Source organism: Osmerus mordax, chromosome 21 (genome assembly GCF_038355195.1).
Source record: "Osmerus mordax isolate fOsmMor3 chromosome 21, fOsmMor3.pri, whole genome shotgun sequence".
NCBI lineage: Eukaryota > Metazoa > Chordata > Actinopteri > Osmeriformes > Osmeridae > Osmerus > Osmerus mordax.
The window spans coordinates 11,017,175-11,041,693 of NC_090070.1; the positions used below are offsets into that span (position 1 = coordinate 11,017,175).

Genomic DNA, 24,519 nt, shown 5'->3' on the forward strand with positions numbered 1-24,519 from the left:
CAGTAGGACAGCATGACGGATGTTTAGCTGTCTAGTCGGTTACTGTAAACTGTCCGTAAGTAGGCTACTGTGTTTTAGGTACCGATATCCACATAATTGAACGTGTGGTTGGTGTTGTTTGTTGTTTCTGTTCAAAACGCGAACCGAGGAAAGATGTTTTACATGAGAGACATTTACTGCTCGAGAAAACGATTGTGAAGTCAATATAAGTTAAACCCATAAAACAAATGTGTGAAATTCCTTCATCAAAAATTCAAATGCTGTGCCCTAACTGTTTACCTTCTGTCTTTGGAGTCACTGCGCACAAAAGGCACACAGGGGGCAAAAGGTGCCATCCTCCATCTCTCTCACACACAACCAGTTACCAATCCATGTTCAGGAACCACATCATGGTCCTTAAGCCACCGTGCAGCTCCATCAAGCACCAGGATCATTTCAATAACCCCCCATAACGTTTAAGATGTCCCCCTCCACAATCTCTCATTATCATGATGATGGATACTTCCAGACAGAGGGGTCCCTAATCTTCATAGAAGGACCCAGTCCAAACATTGTTCTGACCTTTGCTCCTGGGGCGTGTGTGGTAAATCCCGTCCCCGGCAGAGGATAAGTCTTCATAGCTGCAGCTGGGAGGAAGGAGTTCGCTGCTGAAGACACGTCTGGAACACACACGACGAGGAATTCAGACCAGGGTGAGGTTTTGACTGAGAAGCATTGAAAATGCTAGTTGTTAGTTTTGTTTTACTTTGGCAGGTTTGTGTCAGCGTTCTGTTGGGGATTTTGTTGTGTTTTATCATTACATTTACATTTATGCATTTAGCAGACGCTTTTATCCAAAGCGACTTCCAAGAGAGAGCTTTACAAAAGTGCATAGGTCACTGATCATAACAACGAGATAGCCACAAACATTGCGAGCACCCAAAACATGAAGCATACATTGTGAAAAACCAAATAAGTGCCAAAGGGAAGAACCATAAGAGCATGCAATTAAACAAGTTACAATAAAACAACATGAAACTTAAAAAGTGCAAGAGTGTACCTGTAGAAAAACAGTCAACAGTAAAATATTTCACAGCGAGTAAAAGAATTTAAATCTGTTACAACTAACTAACAAGAGCGACAAGTCTCTCAATAAGAGTCATTTTGATCCTGGAGGAAACTAACATCAACATTATCAAGAACATCCCGTTGAAAGAAATCACACATAGGGCCTACAAATTAAACGCACCTATAACAGTTAACATGTTTCCTTTGTCAGCAAACATATTTAAAAGATAACCTTTGTAAAATATAAATATTGAACATATATTTTTGCAAATATTTTTTAATTGATAATTAAAAAATAAATTTAATCAGAGTTTAGCAGACATTAAATAAAATCAAGTCAACACTATTTCAACAAATCTAAAAATAAATATGTAAGAAATATAATGGAATATACATATACAAATAAACTTAACAAATATACTAATAGCTACATTTTCCCTCTGTATCTTAATCTTTATCGAGATATTCAAAGACACCATTTTATCTTACCAGACCAGTGTGTACCCTATAACTGAGATACTCCGATAGGCTGCTCTAAAAATAACTCCCTCCTAGCCACATCTACTACCCCGCTCCACATATTTCTGCTTTTCAAAGAACAACAACAAAGCCAGCAAGCTAGCTTTCTGGAGTCCATCTGAGGTGACGGTCTTACCTTGATTGGCAGCGCCAGGATACACCATCAAGTTAGTCCCCCCGGTGTTTAGACATCCTTCAGAAGAACCCGGAACAGAGTAGTGAACTCCACCGGCTGCGACGACGGGACTGTGGACACCACGGGAGACCGGTTTTAGTTTCAACTACACCCCTTGCAAATCTGTCTAGATCTTATGACAGTCTCATATTCAAGTTACATCAAGGCCGTCCATGTAACATTGGTGTAAAGTCCAAATACCTCAAAAGTTCAGTGGCTCTACTTTACGTCTGAAATAACCTTGTAAAGCAACAACACCACTGGATCAAGTTAAAGTGGAGGTGACGGGAAATGATAAGTGCTATTTTCAAAACAAGGTCAATGATGATGGTTTTCAGGAAAGGTCGGAAAGCCTGTTTGTGACCGAAAGTCACTTTAGAAAAGGTAACTTTGGAGCACATGGGGTACATCCGTCTCAGGTTGGTGTTGAACAACCACACACAAGCACATGGAACATTTTTAGATCCCAGAACAGTTTCGCCCCCCCAGCTCATAACTCACCTCTCGGAGTACAGCGAACGATTCTGCAGGTGTAGCTTGCCCTTCACGTGCTGGTCCCAGTCCTGACAACATAGGGCACACACACACACCTTCCGTCAGCTTGGAAACACTGAAAACCCCACAGCCCCCTTCCGGCCCCCCTCCAGCTCTAACCCAGAGAGGGGGTGTGGGGTGGTTAAAGGGGAAAATAACTAAAAGGGGGAGAGCAACTGGAGCTGGGGTGGGGTTTTGTTTAGCCAGTCTGCTACTGTAAAACACACCTCTTTCTAACACCCTTTTAAAAGGAGAAGGTCTTCACAGGCCCTGGTGAACTATCGTGTAAGGTGACGGACAAAAAAGGATTGTCATATAAACTCATTTATATAATTGACTATAATGACATTTGGGAATCACATATCATGTATCATATCCCGTGATATGAATTTCTGAAAATGTTATAACTAAAAGTAAGATGATTAAAAAACTTTCCCAGATCTGTATATTTGACTGTATCAGGCTTTTAAGCCTGTAGTTCCACACAGAAAGTCATTATTGATTTGTATTTCCTGTACAGCTCACCAACCTTGAGGTTGTAGACCTTCTTGTCACAGATGGTGCACTGGTGTGGCAGGTGAGAGGGTGTCACTGCATGGTAGTCATTAACCTGGTGGGGCTGTAGGACCATGGAGCCCACAGAGATTGCTTCCTCTCCTCCTTGTAGGGCCTGGTACCCCACAAACCCCTGGGTACCCCCTGGCCCGAAGGAGGAGGTCACCCCCCCTCCTCCCCCAGAGTTGAACTTGGGGTCGCAGGTGGGCTCCTCAGGGTTGTACAGTTCCCCTCTGGCACGAAATGGCTGCCCGGTCGCTGACCACACAGTGGCACAGTTGGAAACCATTTCTGCTTTGCCTGTATGGTTGAGATTGGCTGGGTTTTTCCACTGCTCCGTGTGACTGGCAGAGGTGTAAGCTTTCAAATTGTGTTCGTTCCCACCAAACACAGTCTGTTGCCCCTGAGACTCCGGCGCATAGAACTCCCTCTGAAATCCAACATGGCCGCCTATATTTGCCTGTGAGCTTACCGACGCGTACTGCCCATCCCCGGCTTTGCTCGACGCCACCGATGTCCCTCCCAGGAAACCGTACTGGACGTGCCTGTCCGTATCCGAGGGGTACGTCGACCCCGCCTTCTTGCCGTACTCCGCCCCGTGCTGATTGGCTCCCTGCTGTTGCTGGGCGCCAGCTACCCCTCCACCTCCGTAATGATTCATCCTCACGTTCCCCGGGTTCTGACCGAACCCCCCTCCCACCAGGGACCCCAGGCCCGCGTTAGGAGGGGGGAACGCCAGAGCGCTGGAGGGGAACGCCCCTTGGTGGTTCCCGACCATGGCAGACGTCCGCAGCTGGTTGAAGAGGGGCTGCGACATGGCCACATTGGAGAGGACCTGGTTGAGGACACTGGCGGCGGCGGCGGCGTTGTTGGCTCCCACTGCGCTCTGGGCCAGTTTGAGACGGTGGAGAGTGAGCTGGGCTTGGAGCTGGGCGAGCTGGAGGCTGGCGGGGGTCAGGAGGAGCTGCTGGTTCTGCTGCACGGACACCCCCCCGCTCAGCTGGACGCCGCCTGCCGGGAGAGCCTTCTTGTCAAGGTGCTCAGACGCACCGGGGCTGCAGACAACAACAGAAGAAGAAACAGAGGTTATTCACCCGTGGACGGGTGACCATGCCGGTTCGGATGACGCTTCCTGAAACGACGTTCCTGTTCACGTTCGTCATCGCTCGTGTCCCATAATCACTTCCACCGTCCGTTATCATCCGTGACAGAAGGTTCCACTGGAGTGGGATTGTAAACAAACCAAGACAAGAAGTATTGTGTATAGAGTCATTACTGCGGTTGATTGTCTAGCATAATAGCAGGATCATGTTTTCTGTCTCAATAGCCTCTGGGGAACGCTACTGACTGCCATTGCCATACATGAACAAGGACTGAGACTAGCTTCTGCAACACCCTTCAGCTTTGACTCATACCCCCAGAAGCCCTTGCTAAACTGGCATGCAACCTCATATGACAGGCTCTTCCTTTCATATTTTGACGAATGTCCTCACATGCTGTCTAAACATAGTGCCGCCCCTATTAATCACATCATCCATGTAACCACACCGACGAACCCGCTGCAACCCCTCCCTAAAGCTAGTGAAAGCCGACAGACCGTTTGGATTAGACGTGGCGCGGTCCCAAGAGAAAGCTGTTCCAGACAAGTGCAGGCGGCCATCTTGTTTTTGGAACTTAGGAGAAGGGGAGTTCAGGAAATGGGGGGCATTTTCAGACACACGCTTGAACCACCAAAAGTCTGTCTGTGGACATCGGACGCGGTTCCCCCGTGAACACAGGAGGTTCGGGGGGAAGGGTTTTCGGCTGGAAATGTGTGCAACTGAATCTTAAGGAGGGATTAGCACGTCCGAGTCACTGATGCTACCGGCTTGTGCAGCTATGATATGGTCTTACATTGCCACTTCATAAAGCCATCACCTCGTAGCTGCTTCTCGACGGCCAACGGGTTACAGCGACCCGGCACTCTTGCTGCATACACCCCACGGATTCATGACCTGTTCGACTTTAGATAATCAATCGACTATGACACGTTAAGACATGATCATACCACAATGAAACGGCAGTCAGGCAATGAAAGACGGCATTAGAAGTAACTCACGGCCAGGGGTCGGGGTGAGCGCTTTAGGACCCCACAGCAGCTGCCCTCTTAACTGCTTGTCTCTGGCAACTCAGCTGCATGTCGACCCTGAGCGCATCTTTAAAAGTTCTCCTTTACGGTCGACAAGCTGTAAAAACACACCGACCCGACCGCCACCGTCCCCTCTGTCCTTCTGTTTAACAAGATTACGGCTCCAATAATATCCCGATGATGCCCCTGTCTCTGCCCCACCAACGAGACTAGACAAGAGGCCTCAGATCAGGTGGCTGTGTTTATGACCTGCCACTCACTAAAGGGATAAACGGACACAGTAGAATAGCCAGGCGGAATAAGGACACTGACTCGTACGCATATTAGTCTTCTGTGAGGATAGTCATTCGTGTGTGGTCATTAACCATAGAGTTTTAGGTTTCGGTGTTTAGTTACATTTACATTTAGTCATTTAGCAGGCGCTCTTATCCAGAGCGACTTACAGTAAGTACAGGGTCATTCCCCCAAGGCAAGTAGGGTGAAGTGCCTTGCCCTGGGACACAATGTCATATGTCAAGGGCCTGAATCGAACCGGTAACCTTCAGATTACTAGCCCGATTCCCTAACCGCTCAGCCATCAGACCCCCCTAGTTATACTGTAAGGACTACCCTCTTCAGCAGCTCAGTTGCTTGCTTGCTGCAAACGTCACAATTTCCTCTTGGAGATAAATAAAGTACACACTACTAATAATAATACTACTGCTAACACTACTGCTACTACACAACATCAGAACACAACACTTCTGCCGGTGCACCTGAGCATCCAAATCCGTCTGTTTGCACATGTGAGCCACGTTTACAGCATGGGAGCATAGTGTTAGACTTGCATTGGACTGTTGACAGTCGGCCACTCGGTCTGACCCCACCCACTCACCCTCTCCCTCTCCTCCCCCCTCTCCCTTGTACACACCGTCATCCCAACAAGCACACAGATGGAGAGATAGGCTCACGGAGCGCTGCCCCCCTCCTGGGAGTCATATCTAAAAATACCAGGAACTTCTCTCCCGCACTCCTCCAGCACCGACACACAACCCTTAATAGACCAGCGTGGCCTCCGAGGCAGCTGGCCTGCAGCGCTCTCACCCAGCGCCCCAGTCCCAGCACACTGTGTGATCCAGACACATTTGAGAGGATCCAGGTGTCAAGTCCCATGTTACTAATTAATTGATCGCAGGTGGAGGCCAGACAGGGTAGTTTCCTTCAGGACACTGAAGTGGTTTTGTACGTATGTGGTGTATGTCAGCACATTGACATTATGGTCAGCAGTAAAGGGTCCCAGCAAGGTATATTGGACCTACTTAATAATCGTTGTTGCAGGAATGCAGGCGTGTTTTCCATCAGTAACACAATAAAATTGTAAACCTACCTAAGGACGAAAGGACTACAGATCTGTCGAAATGTGGCAGTTCGATGTATTGCTTAGCCTACAGAGAGTCCTGAGATGAACATATAGCACTGTAGTAAACCTGGTGTAAATAGGTGACAAAGCACAACATACTGACTACTGACTGAGGGACACATAGAGACTAATGTCTAAACTCGTTTCCTGTGACATTTAGAGCAAAGCACCATCTTAAACCCACCCAGAGCAGTCTACCGTGAATCTGTTGTCTGTTGGGTTTATTGTACCGTGTTGTAGGCCTACATGCCAGACCCTGTCTCTTCTACACTCTGAAAAGCCTAGGCACTTTGTGATGCCATGGTTATGCTTTTCAGGTGTACACAGTATCGTACATCACTGAGATCTTCCTTGAAACTTTACTAGAGGTGGTCAGTGATTACAGACAGAATAACAACATATTTCTTAATAAATTATATTATTAACTACCCCCATGAACGTACATTTTTCCAAATGTATGTGACAAGATGTCACAAAATAGTTTATGCAAAATATGTCAAACCACTTTTTAACAGTTTTATTATAGTTTTCCAGTTCAAATTAGCTTGTTGAAAAACATTTTACTTTATGAAAGGTTTGGCTGTGAAGATTAAAAACACTGTAAGCTTGCATCAATATTCAAAAAACTTTGAGTTAAAATATTGCTACTACAAAACAATTACGTTAATGTGACTACAAAGCAATAACGTTCACGCAAACAAATGGCATAATTATAATACAACAACAGAATCACTTTATCAATGAACATACGTTTCAAATGTAATATTGCTTATCCTAGATCCCCCAAAAAGATACAAATATTATTATTTGTAACGTATGTTCAATATTATTATATATGTAATTATTATTACATATTCCTGATGTAAAATCTATGCCTTTAACTATCTCATTTTTAACTATCCCTTTCATTTCAACTATGCCTTTCCTCCCGGCTCTGCGACGCAGCACCACCAGACACCGTTTGCAGCTGGACCCTGTGGTGCACAGTCCCTCTCGGAGCATGAAAATCAATTTGTCTGTATCACGAATCTCAGCAGCTTGCCTCCACATGCCGTTCTTCCTGCCTGACAAATGATTACAGGAAACTATTATAAGCCTCTGTGTCTTATGAGTGTGTCCTAACTGAATGAGTGTTGACTCCTTGACGAACGACTTGTGGGAGGTTATGTCGTGTTCTGTGTCTCTATGTGTTGTTGTGACATGGTTAGCCTACTTACAGTGTAACTGTGAAACATGTTGGTTGTGCAAGATTGATGATTCACTCAATTTATCAAGGTTATGTCAGAAGGTACTGCATGGTTTTCTGCACAGCAAGATTTCTGAATGCCCCTTGAAAACAAAATGCGGCAGTAATTATTTATAATTACTAATTATCAAACAAAAAAACTAAAGATAATTAGAAAATTAAATCCATTAGATCCGGAACATACTATCCACTCTATAAATTCTCCCATTCGAGTAAAAGTGTGAAGTGATCTTGACAAAATGAATGGTGTACGTTATATGAAGTCAATACATAACATGTACATTTCATATTTTCACCTGTACATTTTCATCCAGCTATGTGTGTCCACAACTAATTACTTTGACTGATAATATTAGTCAGCGCTAGCCAAAGATGCAATTTAATAAAGTTTACAATTTTTTTATTTTATTCAGAACACACTAAATACATTGTTTTGACTATTTAATTTTGCATTTACTTTCAAATATATTTAATGCCAGTTGCCATATGCAACAAAGAGTATCAAAATAATATTAAAACAAGAAAAAACTGAAAAAAATGTGCCCCCTGAAAAGAAAATACTGGATTAATTACATCTTAAACCTAATGTCCTCTCTAGCTAGTCCAACTATGTTTATATGAAATCAAAGTGACTCAACCTGTGTTTTAACTACATCACCAGCCCCTGACCCTTTCCATACTACTGTTCCGACATAAAACAGCACACACACACACATACGCCCCCACGGCGCCTCACTTTCAAAAGAGATCAAAGAAACACTCCTCAGACAAAACACAGGGTCCAATTTGTTCGAAAGGCTTCAGGGTAGGAAACAACAAATTAGAGCGAGGTGTTGAGGAATGTAAGCGGTGGAAACACTCTTCAGAAACCTGTCACTAGACAACACAACCCAAAGGGCCAAACCTCCAAACAAGTGCCCAAATGCAGGGCCAAGTACACGAGGGCTATAAATCAAGTATTAAAGTGGCTCTTCAACGCTACACAACCACTGCTTTGACCGCCCCTACGCTCACACACACACACACACACACACCGAAGACACACACACATACATACACTCCTTTACTTTAATAGTACACAACTATGTCCAGTATCACGCAAACACCCTAATAAGTCTCCAGAAAAGTCACACCACTGACCTGAATACTTTGGCACTTGACTGTATGGCTCACCCACTGCTACAGATCGTTCTGTAGCACGCTATCTGACCTCTGGCCAATAGCTAGGGATGTTTGTATGTGGAGGGATGGCTAGCTACCACCCTCTTCCTGCAAGCATGGGCACTAATGCTAACATTACCTCCTCCATTACCCCTCAAATACGAGGATGCCCCTGCTTGCAACCACCCCCACCCTCCTACCCCCACCTGAGGTATTTACCACAAGATGGGAGTCGGGGAGATTCGAGTGATGAAATGTCACAAGTGGTTAGGCCTAGCATGTGTGGGGCTGGGTGGGATAAATGACCATGTTACAGAGGTGTTATGAACAACCCCAAAGAAAAGCTTTCACAGAGCTGGTTTGAGTGGGTTGCTATGTGCACCCTAGTGACAGTAGCCTACAGAACGACAATTATAGCTAGCTTCAACTGAAGCTGCAGGTAGTTGTTGCAGGTGATTTTTCCTGTTTACTTGCGGTAGCCTATACTAATATTTTGTTTAGATATTTTAGTTATATTTATTTTATGTATACTTTTTAAATTCATTTTTCCTCGATTTAGCAGTAGTTCTACGTTTTTTATGTTGATGTGAATTGTTTTAATTTTATAAAGAAGAAAGAAAATGACTTAGGGGGTCCAAAACAGTATCCTATAAGCAATTTATCTGATGATATTCAATGGAATTATTATTTACCCATACGTTTTAACTTAATTATTTAATTTCACACAGGGAAGCAGAACAGAGTTTTGGTAAAGTGCAATATTATTAGTAGTATCAGTATGGAAGTTTATACTCTTTATTAAAATGGAAATGCATTTTTCAAATGGCAATTCAATGTGCAAAGTGGCAATGCAATCCGCAATTCAAATAGAAAAGCAGTTGTAAAATTGCAATTCAATGTGCAAATGACAATGCAATCCGCCTTTCAGTTATTCAGTATTATTTGGAACAACATTCTTAAGGAACGCTTATTATATTGCATATCATATTGACAAAGTTTTTTCGACTCTTTATTCAAATTGCAATGAATTTTTCAAATGGCAATTCAATGTGCAAAGTGGCAATGCAATCCGAAATTCAAATGGTAAATAATTTGTCAAATGGCAATTCACTGTGCATATGACAATGCAATCCTCAATTCAGTTTGAATTATTTTGAATAACATTTTGAATGAAAGCTTCCACAGGTGTTGAAACGAAATGGACACAAGCGTTCATTATTATCGTGTAGGGTGGGGAGGCCTGTTGTCGAGATGGATTTGTAGCTGCCTCTAGCAGTGCGAGAATTATACAATGACAATCGGGGGGTGGGGGGGGGGGGTCAACTTCTTCACCAGGGCGTAAAGTAATACGATTACATGTCAGAACGATATATAAATGTATCGACCCCAACCTGTTGTTTTTACCTCTTTTGGGGGGGTCCAAGTCTTAATTCGTCATTGTATAATTCGCACTCTGCTAGGAGGCATCTGCAAATCAATCTCAATGACAGGCCTACATCTCCATCTACATCGTCTGCTAAGGCAGTGAGCGTTTCAAGTTCTTCCGTCGCCATAATGTTGTTAGCAACGAAGCAACAAAGTTATGTCTGTTTTCCCCATAGATATATATAAAGGCACGATAATAATGAACGCTTGTGTCAATTTCGTTTCAACACCTGTGGAAGCTTTCATTCAAAATGTTATTCATATATTTACATATATATATCTATGGTTTTCCCCCACAAAAGACTAATCCGCCTCTGATTGGTTGGTACTCGCTACCTTCGTTGTTACGTTTCGGCAGCATTTCTTTCTATGACTGGGTTTTCAGTGTTACAGGTAGCCAATCAGAAGCAGAGTAGGGATGGCTCTTCCCTGAATACGGGTGGGGACCCGCCTTGAATTGCGGATTGCATTGCCACTTTGCACATTGAATTGCCATTTAAAAATGCATCAGGCATGCAAACTCCTCAACTTTAGGTGAGACTCACCTTTTTGAAAACAAAATGGGTCACCTATGTGATTTGTGCAGATCCAATGAGAAAATACTTGGAGGGGGTGGGGGTCAACTTCTTCTCCAGGGCGTAAAGTAACACCTACGATTAAATGTCAGAACGATATATATATATATGTATCGACCCCAACCTGTTGTTTTTACCTCTTTGGGGGGGGGGGGGGGGGGGGGGGGGTACAAGTCTTAACTCGTCATTGTATAATTCGCACTCTGCTAGGAGGCATCTAGTGATGGGCATTCCGGCTCTTTTTCGTGAGCCGGCTCGTATGGCTCAGCTCACCAAAAAGAGCCGGCTCTTTTGGCTCCCGAACGGCTCTTTAAAAAATACATGTTTTAACTATGAATTTGACTATGATGGGTGTGAAAACAATTCGAATTAAATTATGAAATGAAATCATACTCGACTGTAACCACATATCTTTAAAAATGCATTGATTTGTCATGGCTCTCCTCCGAGTTTTGACTACTCTCTTACTGTGTGAGTTGGCTCGGCCCTCCCTCATGCAGGATTGTGGATGCAGAATGTGAGGATGTGTGCGCCTTTAAGCCTACAATTATTTTTTTGTTGTTCTTTGAATTAGTCAATTATTTTAAATACAATTAAAATTAGTTATTTCATAATCATTTAGTTTTTATAGGCTGTATTAATCTATTAAAAATAGAGTCGGCTCTTCAGATATGCGAGCCAGCTCCCGACGTTCACCTTCAAGAGCCGGCTCTTAGAGCTGGATCGTTCACGAACGACCCATCACTACTGCAAATCAATCTCAATGACAGGCCCCCCCCACCCTACACGATAAGAGTGAACACTTGTGTCAATTTCGTTTCAACGCCTGTGGTGTCGAGGCCTGTTAGGGCAGAAAGTTCTTCCACCTTCTGGGAGATCACTTGCACCCGTTCAAAAACATCAGCTAACGACACTCGGTTTCCATCTACATCGTCTGCTAAGGCAGTGAGCGTTTCAAGTTCTTCCGTCGCCATAATGTTGTTAGCAACGAATACTTACATAGACAATACTTGGAGGGGGTGAGAGGGGGGTCAACTTCTTCTCCAAGGCGTAAAGTAATACGATTACATGTCAGAACAATATATAAATGTATCGACCCCAACCTGTTGTTTTTACCTCTTGTGGGGGGCGTCCAAGTCTTAATTCGTCATTGTATAAGTGTCGTGGCCTCGGCCAACACAGCATTTTACCCGTGCTTCGCAACTTTACAATTGGCTCTGGAACCAATCGTCACTCCTAATGTCTAAACCTCACAGCCAATCAGGGGCAAAGTGGGGAGAGGTTTTTCTACATTCATCTAGCCTCTTAATTTTGCTCTCAAAGTGCACTAGATTGGTGCGTTTAACTTTAAAACTTTAAACATTTTCTTCTATCTGTGTCTTGCTGACATCAATGCTTTTAAAAACTCAAGGGTGGACTTGCATTGTGTCAGAGGACATTACTGTTGTTTTAGCTGTATAGGTTACATAGTGGAAACAAATCATATCTTACAGAAATTATAAACTACATAATTTACAGCATCACATGTTAAATTTGAAATAGGATGTTGCAAATTTCTGAGATATGTAGTTACCGGTATATATAGCTGAACCTAAATGTTTAGGCCTACTTTAAGTAACCCTTTTCTCTTACTTTCATGAAGGCTAGTTGTAATTGTTTCCTGTTATGCTTTTAATGCTAAATTGTGAGTGTTCTTAGTCCTTTGGTTAAACCTTTTCTTATTATATGTGCAATGATTAATTTAAATTTGTGAATGGTTATAAATAGGCCTAGCTACAATTTCCAAGACTTTTGCGTTCATACCTTACGTTATAAATCGCACAAATTCAGTTGGTTGATAGCTTCGATGGCGCCGATGACGTTTCTTCCCTGCTTTGCCCAGGTTCTCAACTGCAATAAACAAGCGGTTCTTTACCTCAGTACCCAGGCATCCGATTCCCTGCGAGGTGCCAATACGACAGATTTACAGTCAATGCATCTGGTGGGCAGAACTACTGCGACTCCTTTTAGACACGGAAAAAGCGACCGGGTGCCGTTAAAATTAACGTCCGTCCAAATTGGCCACAAATAAATTCAATGTGAGCTGACCTTAGGACAACACGTAAGTTTACAAACGGCTATTTAACTTCAGCGAAAATAGAAATGGTATTAGTAGGGTACAGGTTAAACATTAGTTGTATTTTTAGTAAGACTAACAAATACTCCAGTCAAATAAATGAGTGCATTTCCATCTCAAATTATGTGGGATGCAAATTATTAATTGACAGTTGGCCTAGTTTGATTTAAAATGCATTATCTTCCTTCTGTGCACCGCACTTGCAAAAAACTAACAAATGGAAACAGATCTCAAAACTCTTTCAGCAAGACTGCAACATGACACGTATTTGGAAGGATGCTGTTGATGCTGTTGTGTGACACCAGATGGCGCTGTGTGTTCTCATAAGTGGCCCCAGGGGACAAAATTAGGATTCATGAATCCGCCATATGAGGGCACTAGATACTTTATTATAAACGCCTGAAGTCTCTTCCTGTAAAATGTCATTCTGCAGTCGATATGAAACTGCGTACGGCAGCCATGTTTCTAAATTCAACCTGTCTCTATTTGTGATGCTTTTGCCTGCATGGAAAATACCAAATCCAATTCCTTGTATCTGTATACATGGCGAAATAAAGTAAGTAAGTAAAGTAGCAATGGATGCATGATCATTTAACAATGAAGTAAGTTTGCTGTGAGTGCAAGCCCCCACACACACCACACACACACACACACACCACACACACACACACACACACACACACACACACACACACACACACACACACACACACACACACACACACACACACACACACACACCACACACACACACACACCAACACACACACACACACACACCACACACACACCACACACACACACACACCACACACACACCACACACACCACACACACACACCACACACACACACACCACACACACCACACACACACCAACACACACACACACACACACCACACACACACCACACACACACACACACCACACACACACCACACACACACACACCACACACACACCACACACACACACACACCACACACACACACCACACACACAAACACCACACACACACCACACACACCACACACACACACACCACACACACACACACACCACACACACACACCACACACACACACACCACACACACACACACCACACACACACACCACACACACACACAGGAGAACGCCACCCACAGGATCTAGTGACCCCAGCACACACACTTCTCCCGTATCCACCCCCTCCTGTCCGTCCTCCCCTTTGACTCTCACCGATGCAGGGAAACCAATCAATCACATACCTCGTCCCCAATTAAACACCCATCAAAAAATCCAACATACCGCTGCCTTGCTTAGTCATCATCACGTGGTGTGGATGGTGTGGGGCTGGTGGAAAGGGGGTTAGGGGTGAGGTCTGGTGGGAAGGGGGTTAGGGGTGAGGTCTGGTGGGAAGGGGGGTAGGGGTGAGGTCTGGTGGGAAGGGGGGTAGGGGGGGGGTGAGGTCTTAGGGTGAAGTATGGCCACAGAGGGTCCTAGGTCAGCAGCTAGCCTGGTTTCACATTTGGCACAGCTGGAGGGGGTGCTGATTTATGGTTCTCCCAGGAGAGGGTGAGGTATCCTGGGCATAGACACATGGTCAGGGCCCCTCCAGGATCCCGTGGGTCTGGAGCTACGGCTGATCTGCTGTCCGAGAGTGATTCACGTCCTGTGGCAGGTATAGAGATAGGAGCATTCCCCCTGGACGTTTTTAAAGGTCCAGATTGATGTCCGAGTTTAAATGTAGGTTTTTATTAAGTAACATTACGACAAACTAAATGTTATTGATGTTGGGGGCGATAAAGGACTCACTCGTCAGTCCTTTGCAGTGTCTTTTGCTGTCAAATAAACCGATGATATACAGATGGAGTCACTTACAGTGTGAAGAAACACTTGACACACACATGCAAACACATCCAGATGCACATACATGCACTCACACTCACACATAAACACATTTTCTCTCTGACTCTCTCACACACACACACACACACACACACACACACACACACACACACACACACACACACACACACACACACACACACACACACACACGGTAGGCTTGCGATCTTGTTTCAGCCATGAGGAAGGTGTAACATTGGATATCGGGGTCAGAGAGAAATACACAGGTCAAATGGAACCTTGTGGTTCCTAACAGCTGCTTCACAAACGCGGAACCTTAAGAGCATTCCAAAAAATATGTTCCCTACAGGAAATGAGGCAATTAGGGGGTTGTACCCCAGGAGGCCCATTGACAGCCATGGAGAGACTCCTGCTTGCCTCATCATGGTGGAGATGGAAGGTATCATTTGACTACCGTTTTGTGTGGTGTGTGTGTGTGTGTGTGTGTAATTTACCAATTCAAGTGCCACAGTAAATAAGCCATGGATGTGAGTGAGAATTTAGTGGTCTTTGTAAACTTCCTTTGAGAAACGAAGCTTGGAGAATAAACTTCTCAACCTTCTTCTTGCGCTAGAATGTCGAAGCTCCCAGTTTATAACAAGCTGGAATTCCTCCTCCTATGGAATCTACCATTAAACCATCACACGGCCGACAGACCCATTCTACAGTATGAAGTGTCCCGCCATGAATTTGACGTGTGCATGCTGACAAGGTCTAAGAAAAGCTGCTACCTGTGACCCCCTGACAGAGTCAAACAAGGTGGCGAGAGGGGCACATGACCAGATGACCCATGCTTAAGACAGCTCGCTTGGATTCAAGTACACACACACACACACACACATTGTACACAGACACGCTCTCACAAATACACACACGCACGCAGGCTCACACACACACCTCGGTCTGTGTAAGAGAGAGAGAGGGAGTGGAGAGAGGACGCCTACATCAGCCTCAGTGAAAGGATAAACTCCCAGCATGCCCCATCTAATGTTACATCATCTCGCTCCCGGGTGAAAACGAGACGTCTGTGCCCTCAGCATGTAGGTCTGTAGATCTGATAACATAAGACGTCTGTGCCCTCAGCATGTAGGTCTGTAGATCTGATAACATAAGACGTCTGTGCCCTCAGCATGTAGATCTGTAGATCTGATAACATAAGACGTCTGTGCCCTCAGCATGTAGGTCTGTAGATCTGATAACATAAGACGTCTGTGCCCTCAGCATGTAGGTCTGTAGATCTGATAACATAAGACGTCTGTGCCCTCAGCATGTAGGTCTGTAGATCTGATAACATAAGACGTCTGTGCCCTCAGCATGTAGGTCTGTAGATCTGATAACATAAGACGTCTGTGCCCTCAGCATGTAGGTCTGTAGATCTGATAACATAAGACGTCTGTGCCCTCAGCATGTAGGTCTGTAGATCTGATAACATAAGACGTCTGTGCCCTCAGCATGTAGGTCTGTAGATCTGATAACATAAGACGTCTGTGCCCTCAGCATGTAGGTCTGTAGATCTGATAACATAAGACGTCTGTGCCCTCAGCATGTAGGTCTGTAGATCTGATAACATAAGACGTCTGTGCCCTCAGCATGTAGGTCTGTAGATCTGATAACATAAGACGTCTGTGCCCTCAGCATGTAGGTCTGTAGATCTGATAACATAAGACGTCTGTGCCCTCAGCATGTAGGTCTGTAGATATGATAACATAAGACGTCTGTGCCCTCAGCATGTAGGTCTGTAGATCTGATAACATAAGACGTCTGTGCCCTCAGCATGTAGGTCTGTAGATCTGATAACATCATAGGTGTGAGCAGCACGGCTGGCGTTCGGCCCATGGCACAACACAGCAGAAGGGAGGACTGCAGCGCCGCCATTTTGTGTCGAACTACCTCCAGTTGCTTGAGATCGATGTTGCTCTTTGGTACATCACTTATTTTTTAGTTATTTGAGATATACAGTATATTCCTAGGTTGGGATGAGGTAAAACGGTTGGCTCGGAATTCTGAACACAGCATGGTATGAGAAGAAGAATCTGGGTCAAATTAGTTGGAGATTTCTCACACAGAGAGGAGAGAGAAGGGTCCTGACTGAGTGCGACACTCTGGTGTAGCGCTATTGATTTAATTGAGCCGAGTGAAGCAAGTGACGCACGCTGCTTGCATTTGCGAGCACATTTGTCCGTCACAAGGCTGGAGGTTGGGTAATATAGTGGAGAATTGTGTCGGCTACAACAGCTGAATCTGACAAGGCACATTTCCTGCTGTCCTGCGAAAGATATTATTAGTCTCTGCCCCCCCCCCCACTCACTCACTCACTCACTCACCCCCCCCCCCCCCTCCATCCCCTGTTCCTCACCCCGTGTGTGGAATACATTTTGTTTCATCTCCACACTCCAGACATTTCATTTCTCACATTTCCCCGTCCGAAGATTTCATGGTCTTACAAATCCCAACCGAAGCAGATTTTCTCCAGGCTTGTGTGAATGATCTGGGGACAGCCATGAGTACGCCAGTCTTCCCTCACGGTGGACAGCAACATAGGAGCTTTTTTGGTGTACAGCGTGACAGAGTCATCTCCCCTGCCTACTGCCCTCCTTTCCCCCTCTCGCCTTCTCCCCCTCCTTCCTCCGCTGCCTCCCATCACTATCTTTCTCTCTCTCTTCTATCCACTCAGCCTGTCTACCCCCCGTCAATCTCTTCCCTCCTTTCGCCCGTTTTCCTCGTCTCTCCCTCCTTCCGAAGCGCCCCCACCCCCCCTACCTCCGTCCAAAGCGAGGGTAGCATTTTACCATCTGTCAGCACCATCAAGCCTGTAAATGCCAATCACACCCGGCTTCACCCCGCCCACGCGCGGCCTGACGACCAATCAGGGTCCTGCAATGCTCGACCTGCTCTGGGCCTCTTCTGGCCACACATGGAAAACTATGCTCAGGGCCTGGTGTGTGTGCGTGTGTGTGAGTGTGTATGAGTGTGTATGAGTGTGTGAGTGTGTATGAGTGTGTGAGTGTGTGAGTGTGTGTGTGTGTGAGAACGAGAGAGAGAGGTAAAACCTCCAGAGCTCTATACCCTAACCTCCCTCCAAACCCCACGCTTCCTCCAACCTCTCTCTCTCTCTTCCTCCCACCACCTCTCTCTCTCCCATCCTCTGTACTCCCTCTATCTTCCCTCTCACTCTTACCAACCCCCCCCCCCCTCTCTATCTGACGGGTACAGACGCAAGCGTTCCATAAAAGAGTTAGGAGTCAGGATGCATGGGATTCCCTGAGTCAAGAAACCTGCCAGTGTCAGATTGAGCAGGGGGAAAGAGGAGAGGAGAAGGTGGGACAGGGACAGGACAGCGCGTGTGGGGGGGCGGGAAGGCAGAGAAGGAAAGGAACACAGGAGTCAGGTGGCTGAGCGGTGAGGGAAGCGGGCTAGTAATCAGAAGGTTGCCAGTTCGATTCCCCGGCCGTGCCAAATGACGTTGTGTCCTTGGGCAAGGCACTTCACCCTACTTGCCTCGGTGGGAATGTCCCTGTACTTACTGTAAGTCGCTCTGGATAAAAGCGTCTGCTAAATGACTAAATGTAAATGTAAAGCTGGAAGAAGGTGTAGAAGGCAGAGAAACCACCGGAAAGGAGGAGACAGGTAGGGTGGATTGGATGTCAGATGGATTTGCGCGTCGCTCGGGATGAACGCGCCTGCCGAATGAACAAACGTGAACACAGAATACATGAGACACAGCCCCCATGAATATCCCATGGTGCACTAGGAGAATGTCTTCCCAGCTGGCATGCTAGGTTCCTGACAGAGCCCATTCAGTTGACTCTGTGCAGAATGACACGCTTCTTGATTCATTTCTGTCAGTTGTCTTGCTCAGGGTGGGCCATCCCACAGGAATGTACAATACAGCACATCCTGACAGCGAACAGAGTCTAGATGGATTTCGACACCAGCCCGCTGTGAGGTAGAGTGGGTCTTCTCTCTTACACTACCCCGGGGGGGGGGGGGGGGGGGGGGGGGGGATGAGGGCTTTTGGCAGGGGTGTTTAATGTGTGAAACACCCCTGAAATCTTGGATTGTTCATACACTGTAAGATGACTGGAGCTTGGAGATGGATGCAGCTGAAAGACATTGAGGAGAGAGAGAGGCATATGCGTGGGAGACATATAAGAAAAAATAGAACTGAACTTCTCAATTTACGTGACCCCCCACCCCCCATTCCTCACCACACACATGTACACACACACACACACACGCACACACACGCATACACAACTAGCCGCTTGATGTTGTCTTTTGACAACATTGTGAATGTGACAGTGACGAGAACAATACTTTCCATCTGGCTATTCTCTCTCTGTCTGCATGTATCTCACTTTATCTCTCTCTTTATCTTCCTCTCTCTTTATATCTGCAGGTTTATCTCTTTCTCTGTGTCCGTTTTTCTCCATCTTTCTGTCTCTCTCTCTTTTTCACACTCTTTCTCTCTTTCTATCTCTGTGGTACACCCTCCTTCACTCTCCTATCGGCACCAGGGACCGGTCAAATAGCCATTAGCGAAAATTAGTCTAAACAATGAGCACTTGACTGCACAGAGCAATTCCCCAACAGCTGCTAGTGCAGGAGAAACAGCCAGAGATGATGAAATAATCCGACAGGACAGCTTTGACGGCCCACAAGTGAGAATTCCCGGTCAAAGCCAGTGGACAGAATGGTTTCTCCATGGCCAGTCGTGTGGCTCGCCGGGGGATACGGCCTGGGATCGCCGGGGGATACGGCCTGGGATCGCCGGGGGATACGGCCTGGGATCGCCAGGAGGATGAGGCCTGTTCAAGGATCCGGTTGACAAAGCCAAAGAGGATGATGGGTAGTGATCCGTCATTCACTACGCTCCCCAGGGTGTGCAGGAAGTCGGAGAGGGCCAGATGGAGACACGCTGACTTGTTCCACACAGGGAGTACACCACAAAGAGAGGAGGGATTGTTTCAGCTATTAGAGTTTTGGGCAGGGCAAATGGAGGCCTGTCTATGGTTCAGTCTTCACACTTCCAGTCTATCAGTCTTCACACTTCCTGTCTATCAGTCTTCCCACTTCTTGTGTATCAGTCTTCCCACTTCCTGTCTACCAGTCCTCCTACTTCCTGTCCATAAGACTTCCCATTCCTGTCTATCAGTCTTCCCACTTCCTATCTACCAGTCATCCTACTTCCTGTTCATAAGACTTCCCACTTCCTGTCTATCACTTCCTGTCCGTCAGTCTTCCCACTTCCTGTCTATCAGTGTTCCGTCTCTCATCATCAGTCAGAAATCTCGCAGGTGTGCAGCATGTGGACCCTCTCCACCAAGCCAGCCCTCTCCCCCCTGACTCCCTCTCCCCCCTGACTCCCTCTCCCCCCTGACTCCCTCTCCCCCCTGACTCCCTCTCCCTGCCAGGTCTGATCCCCCACCCACCCCCTAACCATGTGTGATGACAGGCTGTGCGTGATGTTAGTCAAGGCGATGAGATGTCGCTGTATCGAAGGGGTTACTTCTGATGGATGTCCTCGTCAACGAGCAACGCATGTCTGAGTATATCATATCATTGAGACAAAGAGAGCACATGCTCTATCTTTCATCCTTATTATGTTTCGGTCTATCAACTGATCCCGGGTGCGCTCACAGACGCACACACACAGTATACAGTATCTGCACACACACAGTATACACTATCTGCACACACACGAAAGCACCCACGGTAAACAGACTGTCATCTACACATACCACCGTAAACGCAAACACTCGAACATCTTCTCTGCGTATCTTTCCCCCTCAAACCCACACACACGCACTCACGCGTTGCTTTACGAGAGCAAAAACTTGGCATGGGCCTCGGGCAAGCTAGAACAAATCCACGACAAGGGTCCAATTACATTCAATGACATAAGGCTGGCTATCATCAAGCTGTAATCAGGAGCAGAATCCTCTCTCCTCAGCCTTATCCCTCTGGAACAATTGATTATGTCCAGGCTAATCGACGTGAGACCCTTAAGTTGGGGTCCCGACCTTGTAATGACAAGCAGAGACTGTCCAGGACCCCTAGTATACACCCTCGGGCCATTTTGGTGGCCCATTAAGATGCCTGATTTAAAATATGCTTTGGCAGACAGGCCGACTGCAGATACACCATAACGATTACGAGAACCATTATCTCTCTCTTTGTCTCGTTTTCCCTCTCTCTCTGTCTCTCTCTGTCTCTGTGTCTCTGTGTCTCTTTTTCCCTCTCTCTCTCTCTCTCTCTCTCTCTCTCTCTCTCTCTCTCTCTCTCTCTCTCTCTCTCTCTCTGTGTCTCTTTTTCTCTCTGTGTCTCTTTCTCTCTCTCTCTCTCTCTCTCTCTCTCTCCTCTCTCTCTGTCTCTCTCTCTCTCTATCTCTCAGTCTCTCTCTCTGTTTCTCGTCCGTCGCTCACACTGCTCCTTGATAACGGCGGAGCAGGAAGTGATAGCAGAGCCCCGGAATAGAAGTCTGACGCCACCTTTTTTCACAGGCACAAGAACACCAGAGACCAGATTAGCCCCCCGTCAGGGGTTTGTGTGTGTGTGTGTGTGTGTGTGTGTGTGTGGGGGGGGGGGGTGGGGGTGCTGGGTGGGTTGGTGGAAGGGACCTTTCTATAACCGCCACACCACGCACCACCCTTGCACCACCAGCGGAAGTACAAGGTAGTCCGTTCATTGAGGCGATGCAGCACAATCAAAAGGTCTTTTTGAAAAACATGGGACATTACATTTACATTTAGTCATTTAGCAGACGTTCTTATCCAGAGCGACTTACAGTAAGTACAGGGACATTCCCCCCGAGGCAAGTAGGGTGAAGTGCCTTGCCCAAGGACACAACGTCATTTTGCACAGCCGGGAATCGAACTGGCAACCTTCTGATTACTAGCCCGCTTCCCTAACCGCTCAGCCACCTGACTTTGAATGATGACCGTTTGAGGATTAGGAGGCACATGGCACTTGACACTTTCAATAGGCGTCGGCGGGTTTCACACCAACCCAAACAGTAAATAGATGATTAAGAGACCTCAGCCGAACTGTTTCATAACCGTCGACGAAAACATAACAATCCTCGTCTGGAGTTGAGCTCCGGGAGGGAATGCAGTCTGTCTTCTGCTCCTATTTGAGTCACAGTTTTGACCCAGTTTACAGCCCCATCTCTGTGCTTTGAGCATTCGAGCAAGGTGTAGGTGTGGAGGGGTGGGGGGGGGGGGGTGGGGGGGGGGGGGGGGGTGGCACTGTGACTCACTGAACAAACACACACCCCATACACACCTCCCCCCCCCCCCCCCCCCCCCCCCCCCCCCCCCCCCCACTCCCACAACCACCACCAGCACTTTTACTTCTTCTTCTGCTGTTGTGTCAAACAGAGTTCGGTGGCCCAACACCCCCAAAGGCTGTCCTTGTGTACAAAAGCTGAGAGGATGACAGTGACGTGGAAAAAAAAAAGAAGAAGAGTTTTGGACTCTTGGCGTTGTTCAGAACGGAATGCTGCAGCAGGGGCGAAGAAAACAATAAGTGTTGTCGTCAAGCCCACGTCAAGGATGGGGGGGGGGGGGGGGAAAGAGGACACTGTCCTGTTGGATTTCAGATATCACCCCCGCCGAGGAAGGTGATAATGACGAATGGGATAAAACGTGTGAACAAATCGCAAGGACGGTTTGATGTGGAGGAAGATCTAAATGTGCTCCGGCGATGACTAACGCTACTCATGTGTTGACATTGAATACTGATTCAGGTGCCGTTCAAAAAGGCCGAGGGTTGTGTGGGGGGCTACAGGAATATCCTTACATGAAGAGCAACTCTGCCTCCCACATTTGGCCCTAAAATAGACATTTCACCGTCTGTGCTTTTTTCCGACGTGACTCCCATCCAGAATATTGGACTTTTTTGACGCTACACTAATGCATAAGGGAAGAGTGGCTTCAGTTTTGGGTTACTGCGTCAACAAATCGAAAAGAAATGGGCCATTAATTCCTTTGCTAATGCGGTGCAGAGAGCTTGGCAGGACCCCCAAGCTTTTGATTACAAGAAAGATAATCTGAAGAGAAACCCCAGCGACAGATTGAATGGTTCTCACTGGTGTAAAGGCGATCCTTAGAGGCTTGGCTGGACAGAAATGTTTTCTGTTGCCACCCTGCAAGGCTGATGCAACCAAGACCTGCCTCAAATAGTATTTCAAATCCTTCCTGATTGACCAGTGGTGAAGGATTGATCTTGTCTGGCAACCATGAAGCTAATGAAATTATTACAAGTTTGGCGGAAAAAAGGAAAAATAAAGTGGAGGGCAGGCCAAAACAAACGCTCACAGTATTTCCTGATCTGGTTGCGAGATAGTGGGAGATGTTTGGCTGGCTCCAGTTGGGTGTAAAGCCAGGTTATAAAACATTACTGTACTTTTACCCGGGCCTGTGAATATCATGAACTTGTTCTCGACTAACAACCCAACCATAGTCTCTTCGTTTCTTGTGTGGGGAAAGAAAGAGAGGAAACTCGAATTACACATCTGTTTTTCTAATGTTGGGAGTTTTGCCAAAGCCAGTTGAAGGCATCTGGCTTTGAAACAACTGCACTGTACTCTAGATTGAACACTTGCTTACAGTAGAAGCCATAAATCAAAGCCTGGCACAGTCTATCTACTGTCAAAAGTCTGGCCTTCCTGATCAACAAGTTCCGTAATCAAATTGTATTGATGCGTAAAGGGTTTCTTCAGATAGGTATCCAATAGATACATCAACCATTCAGTTAGAGCCCATACCAGCGCTGACACAGCAGGATTACAGAAAATTAATCGTATTCATCTGCCGTGCTACACAGTAGTAGAGGGCCACACAAGAGAATCTTGGCACGGGACTAAAGGTCACCTGTTTTTCAACTGTCAACAAGTCAACAAAATGTCCTCCCGCCCTACGTCACCCTGCCGGCCTATTGGACGAGGCATGTCAGCTGACCGAGACCCAATCCCTGAGGGGGCTCTGTGGTGAATATCAGACATTGCTATCCATTAACGTTGATGCGACCTGTATCTAAAATTACAAATGGTGAGTGGTAACATTCTATACAGTATTAGCCCCCGCCTCTCCTACCCATCTACCACATCCCATCTCTCCCCCCAACACACCTGCTGCCAAACGTAGGCAGAGAGGTTGGGGGGGCTGTAAGCGTGCCTGGTCGTTGAAACAGAGCCCACCTGGTAGTCAGTAGGGTGGTATGAGACCCTCCCAGATGGTCATACTCTCTCTCTCTCTCTCTCTCTCTCTCTCTCTCTCTTCTCTCTCTCTCTCTCTTCTCTCTCTCTCTTCCTCGTCATCTCTCTCTCTCTCTCTCTCTCTCTCTCTCCCTCCCTCCCTCTCTCTCTATCTCTCTCTCTCTCTCTCTGTCTCTCCTCCTCCTACTCTCTCGTCTCTCTCTCTCTCTCTCTCTAAGGTCGTGTAGCCTTGGAGTTTAACCCACCTAGAGACCTCCAAGCAAGGAGTACAGTGCAAAAGTCACTCCTCCAGGATGAGCAACAAACACACACTACATTACAGTAGGTTTCCCATAGCAACAGCATCAGGATTGGTCACTGCATTTGGCCACACTACAGTACGTACATGTGTTAAAAGTATCACACCCTTTGATGATGGGATGGAGGTCAAATATGGACGTTTATCATCGGACATGTGTTGATTTGTTTGGGAAGTGGTGGCTATGACATTGTCCTCACAGCATCTGCTAACCCAGTCAGTTGTTAATCCAGG

The 24,519-nt window shown here is 46.3% G+C and overlaps 1 protein-coding gene across 1 annotated transcript in view; it reads right to left on the reverse strand.

Moving 5' to 3' along the window:
* Nucleotides 1-561: 561 nt before the first annotated feature.
* rbm20 (RNA binding motif protein 20) overlaps nt 562-24,519 on the reverse strand; it is a gene marked incomplete at its 3' end in the record, with an annotated part of 34,754 nt that continues 10,796 nt past the window's right edge. The window contains 4 exon segments of the mRNA XM_067259670.1: nt 562-659; nt 1,703-1,812; nt 2,243-2,304; nt 2,805-3,885. Of these exon segments, the coding sequence (XP_067115771.1) occupies nt 562-659; nt 1,703-1,812; nt 2,243-2,304; nt 2,805-3,885 (1,351 nt within the window).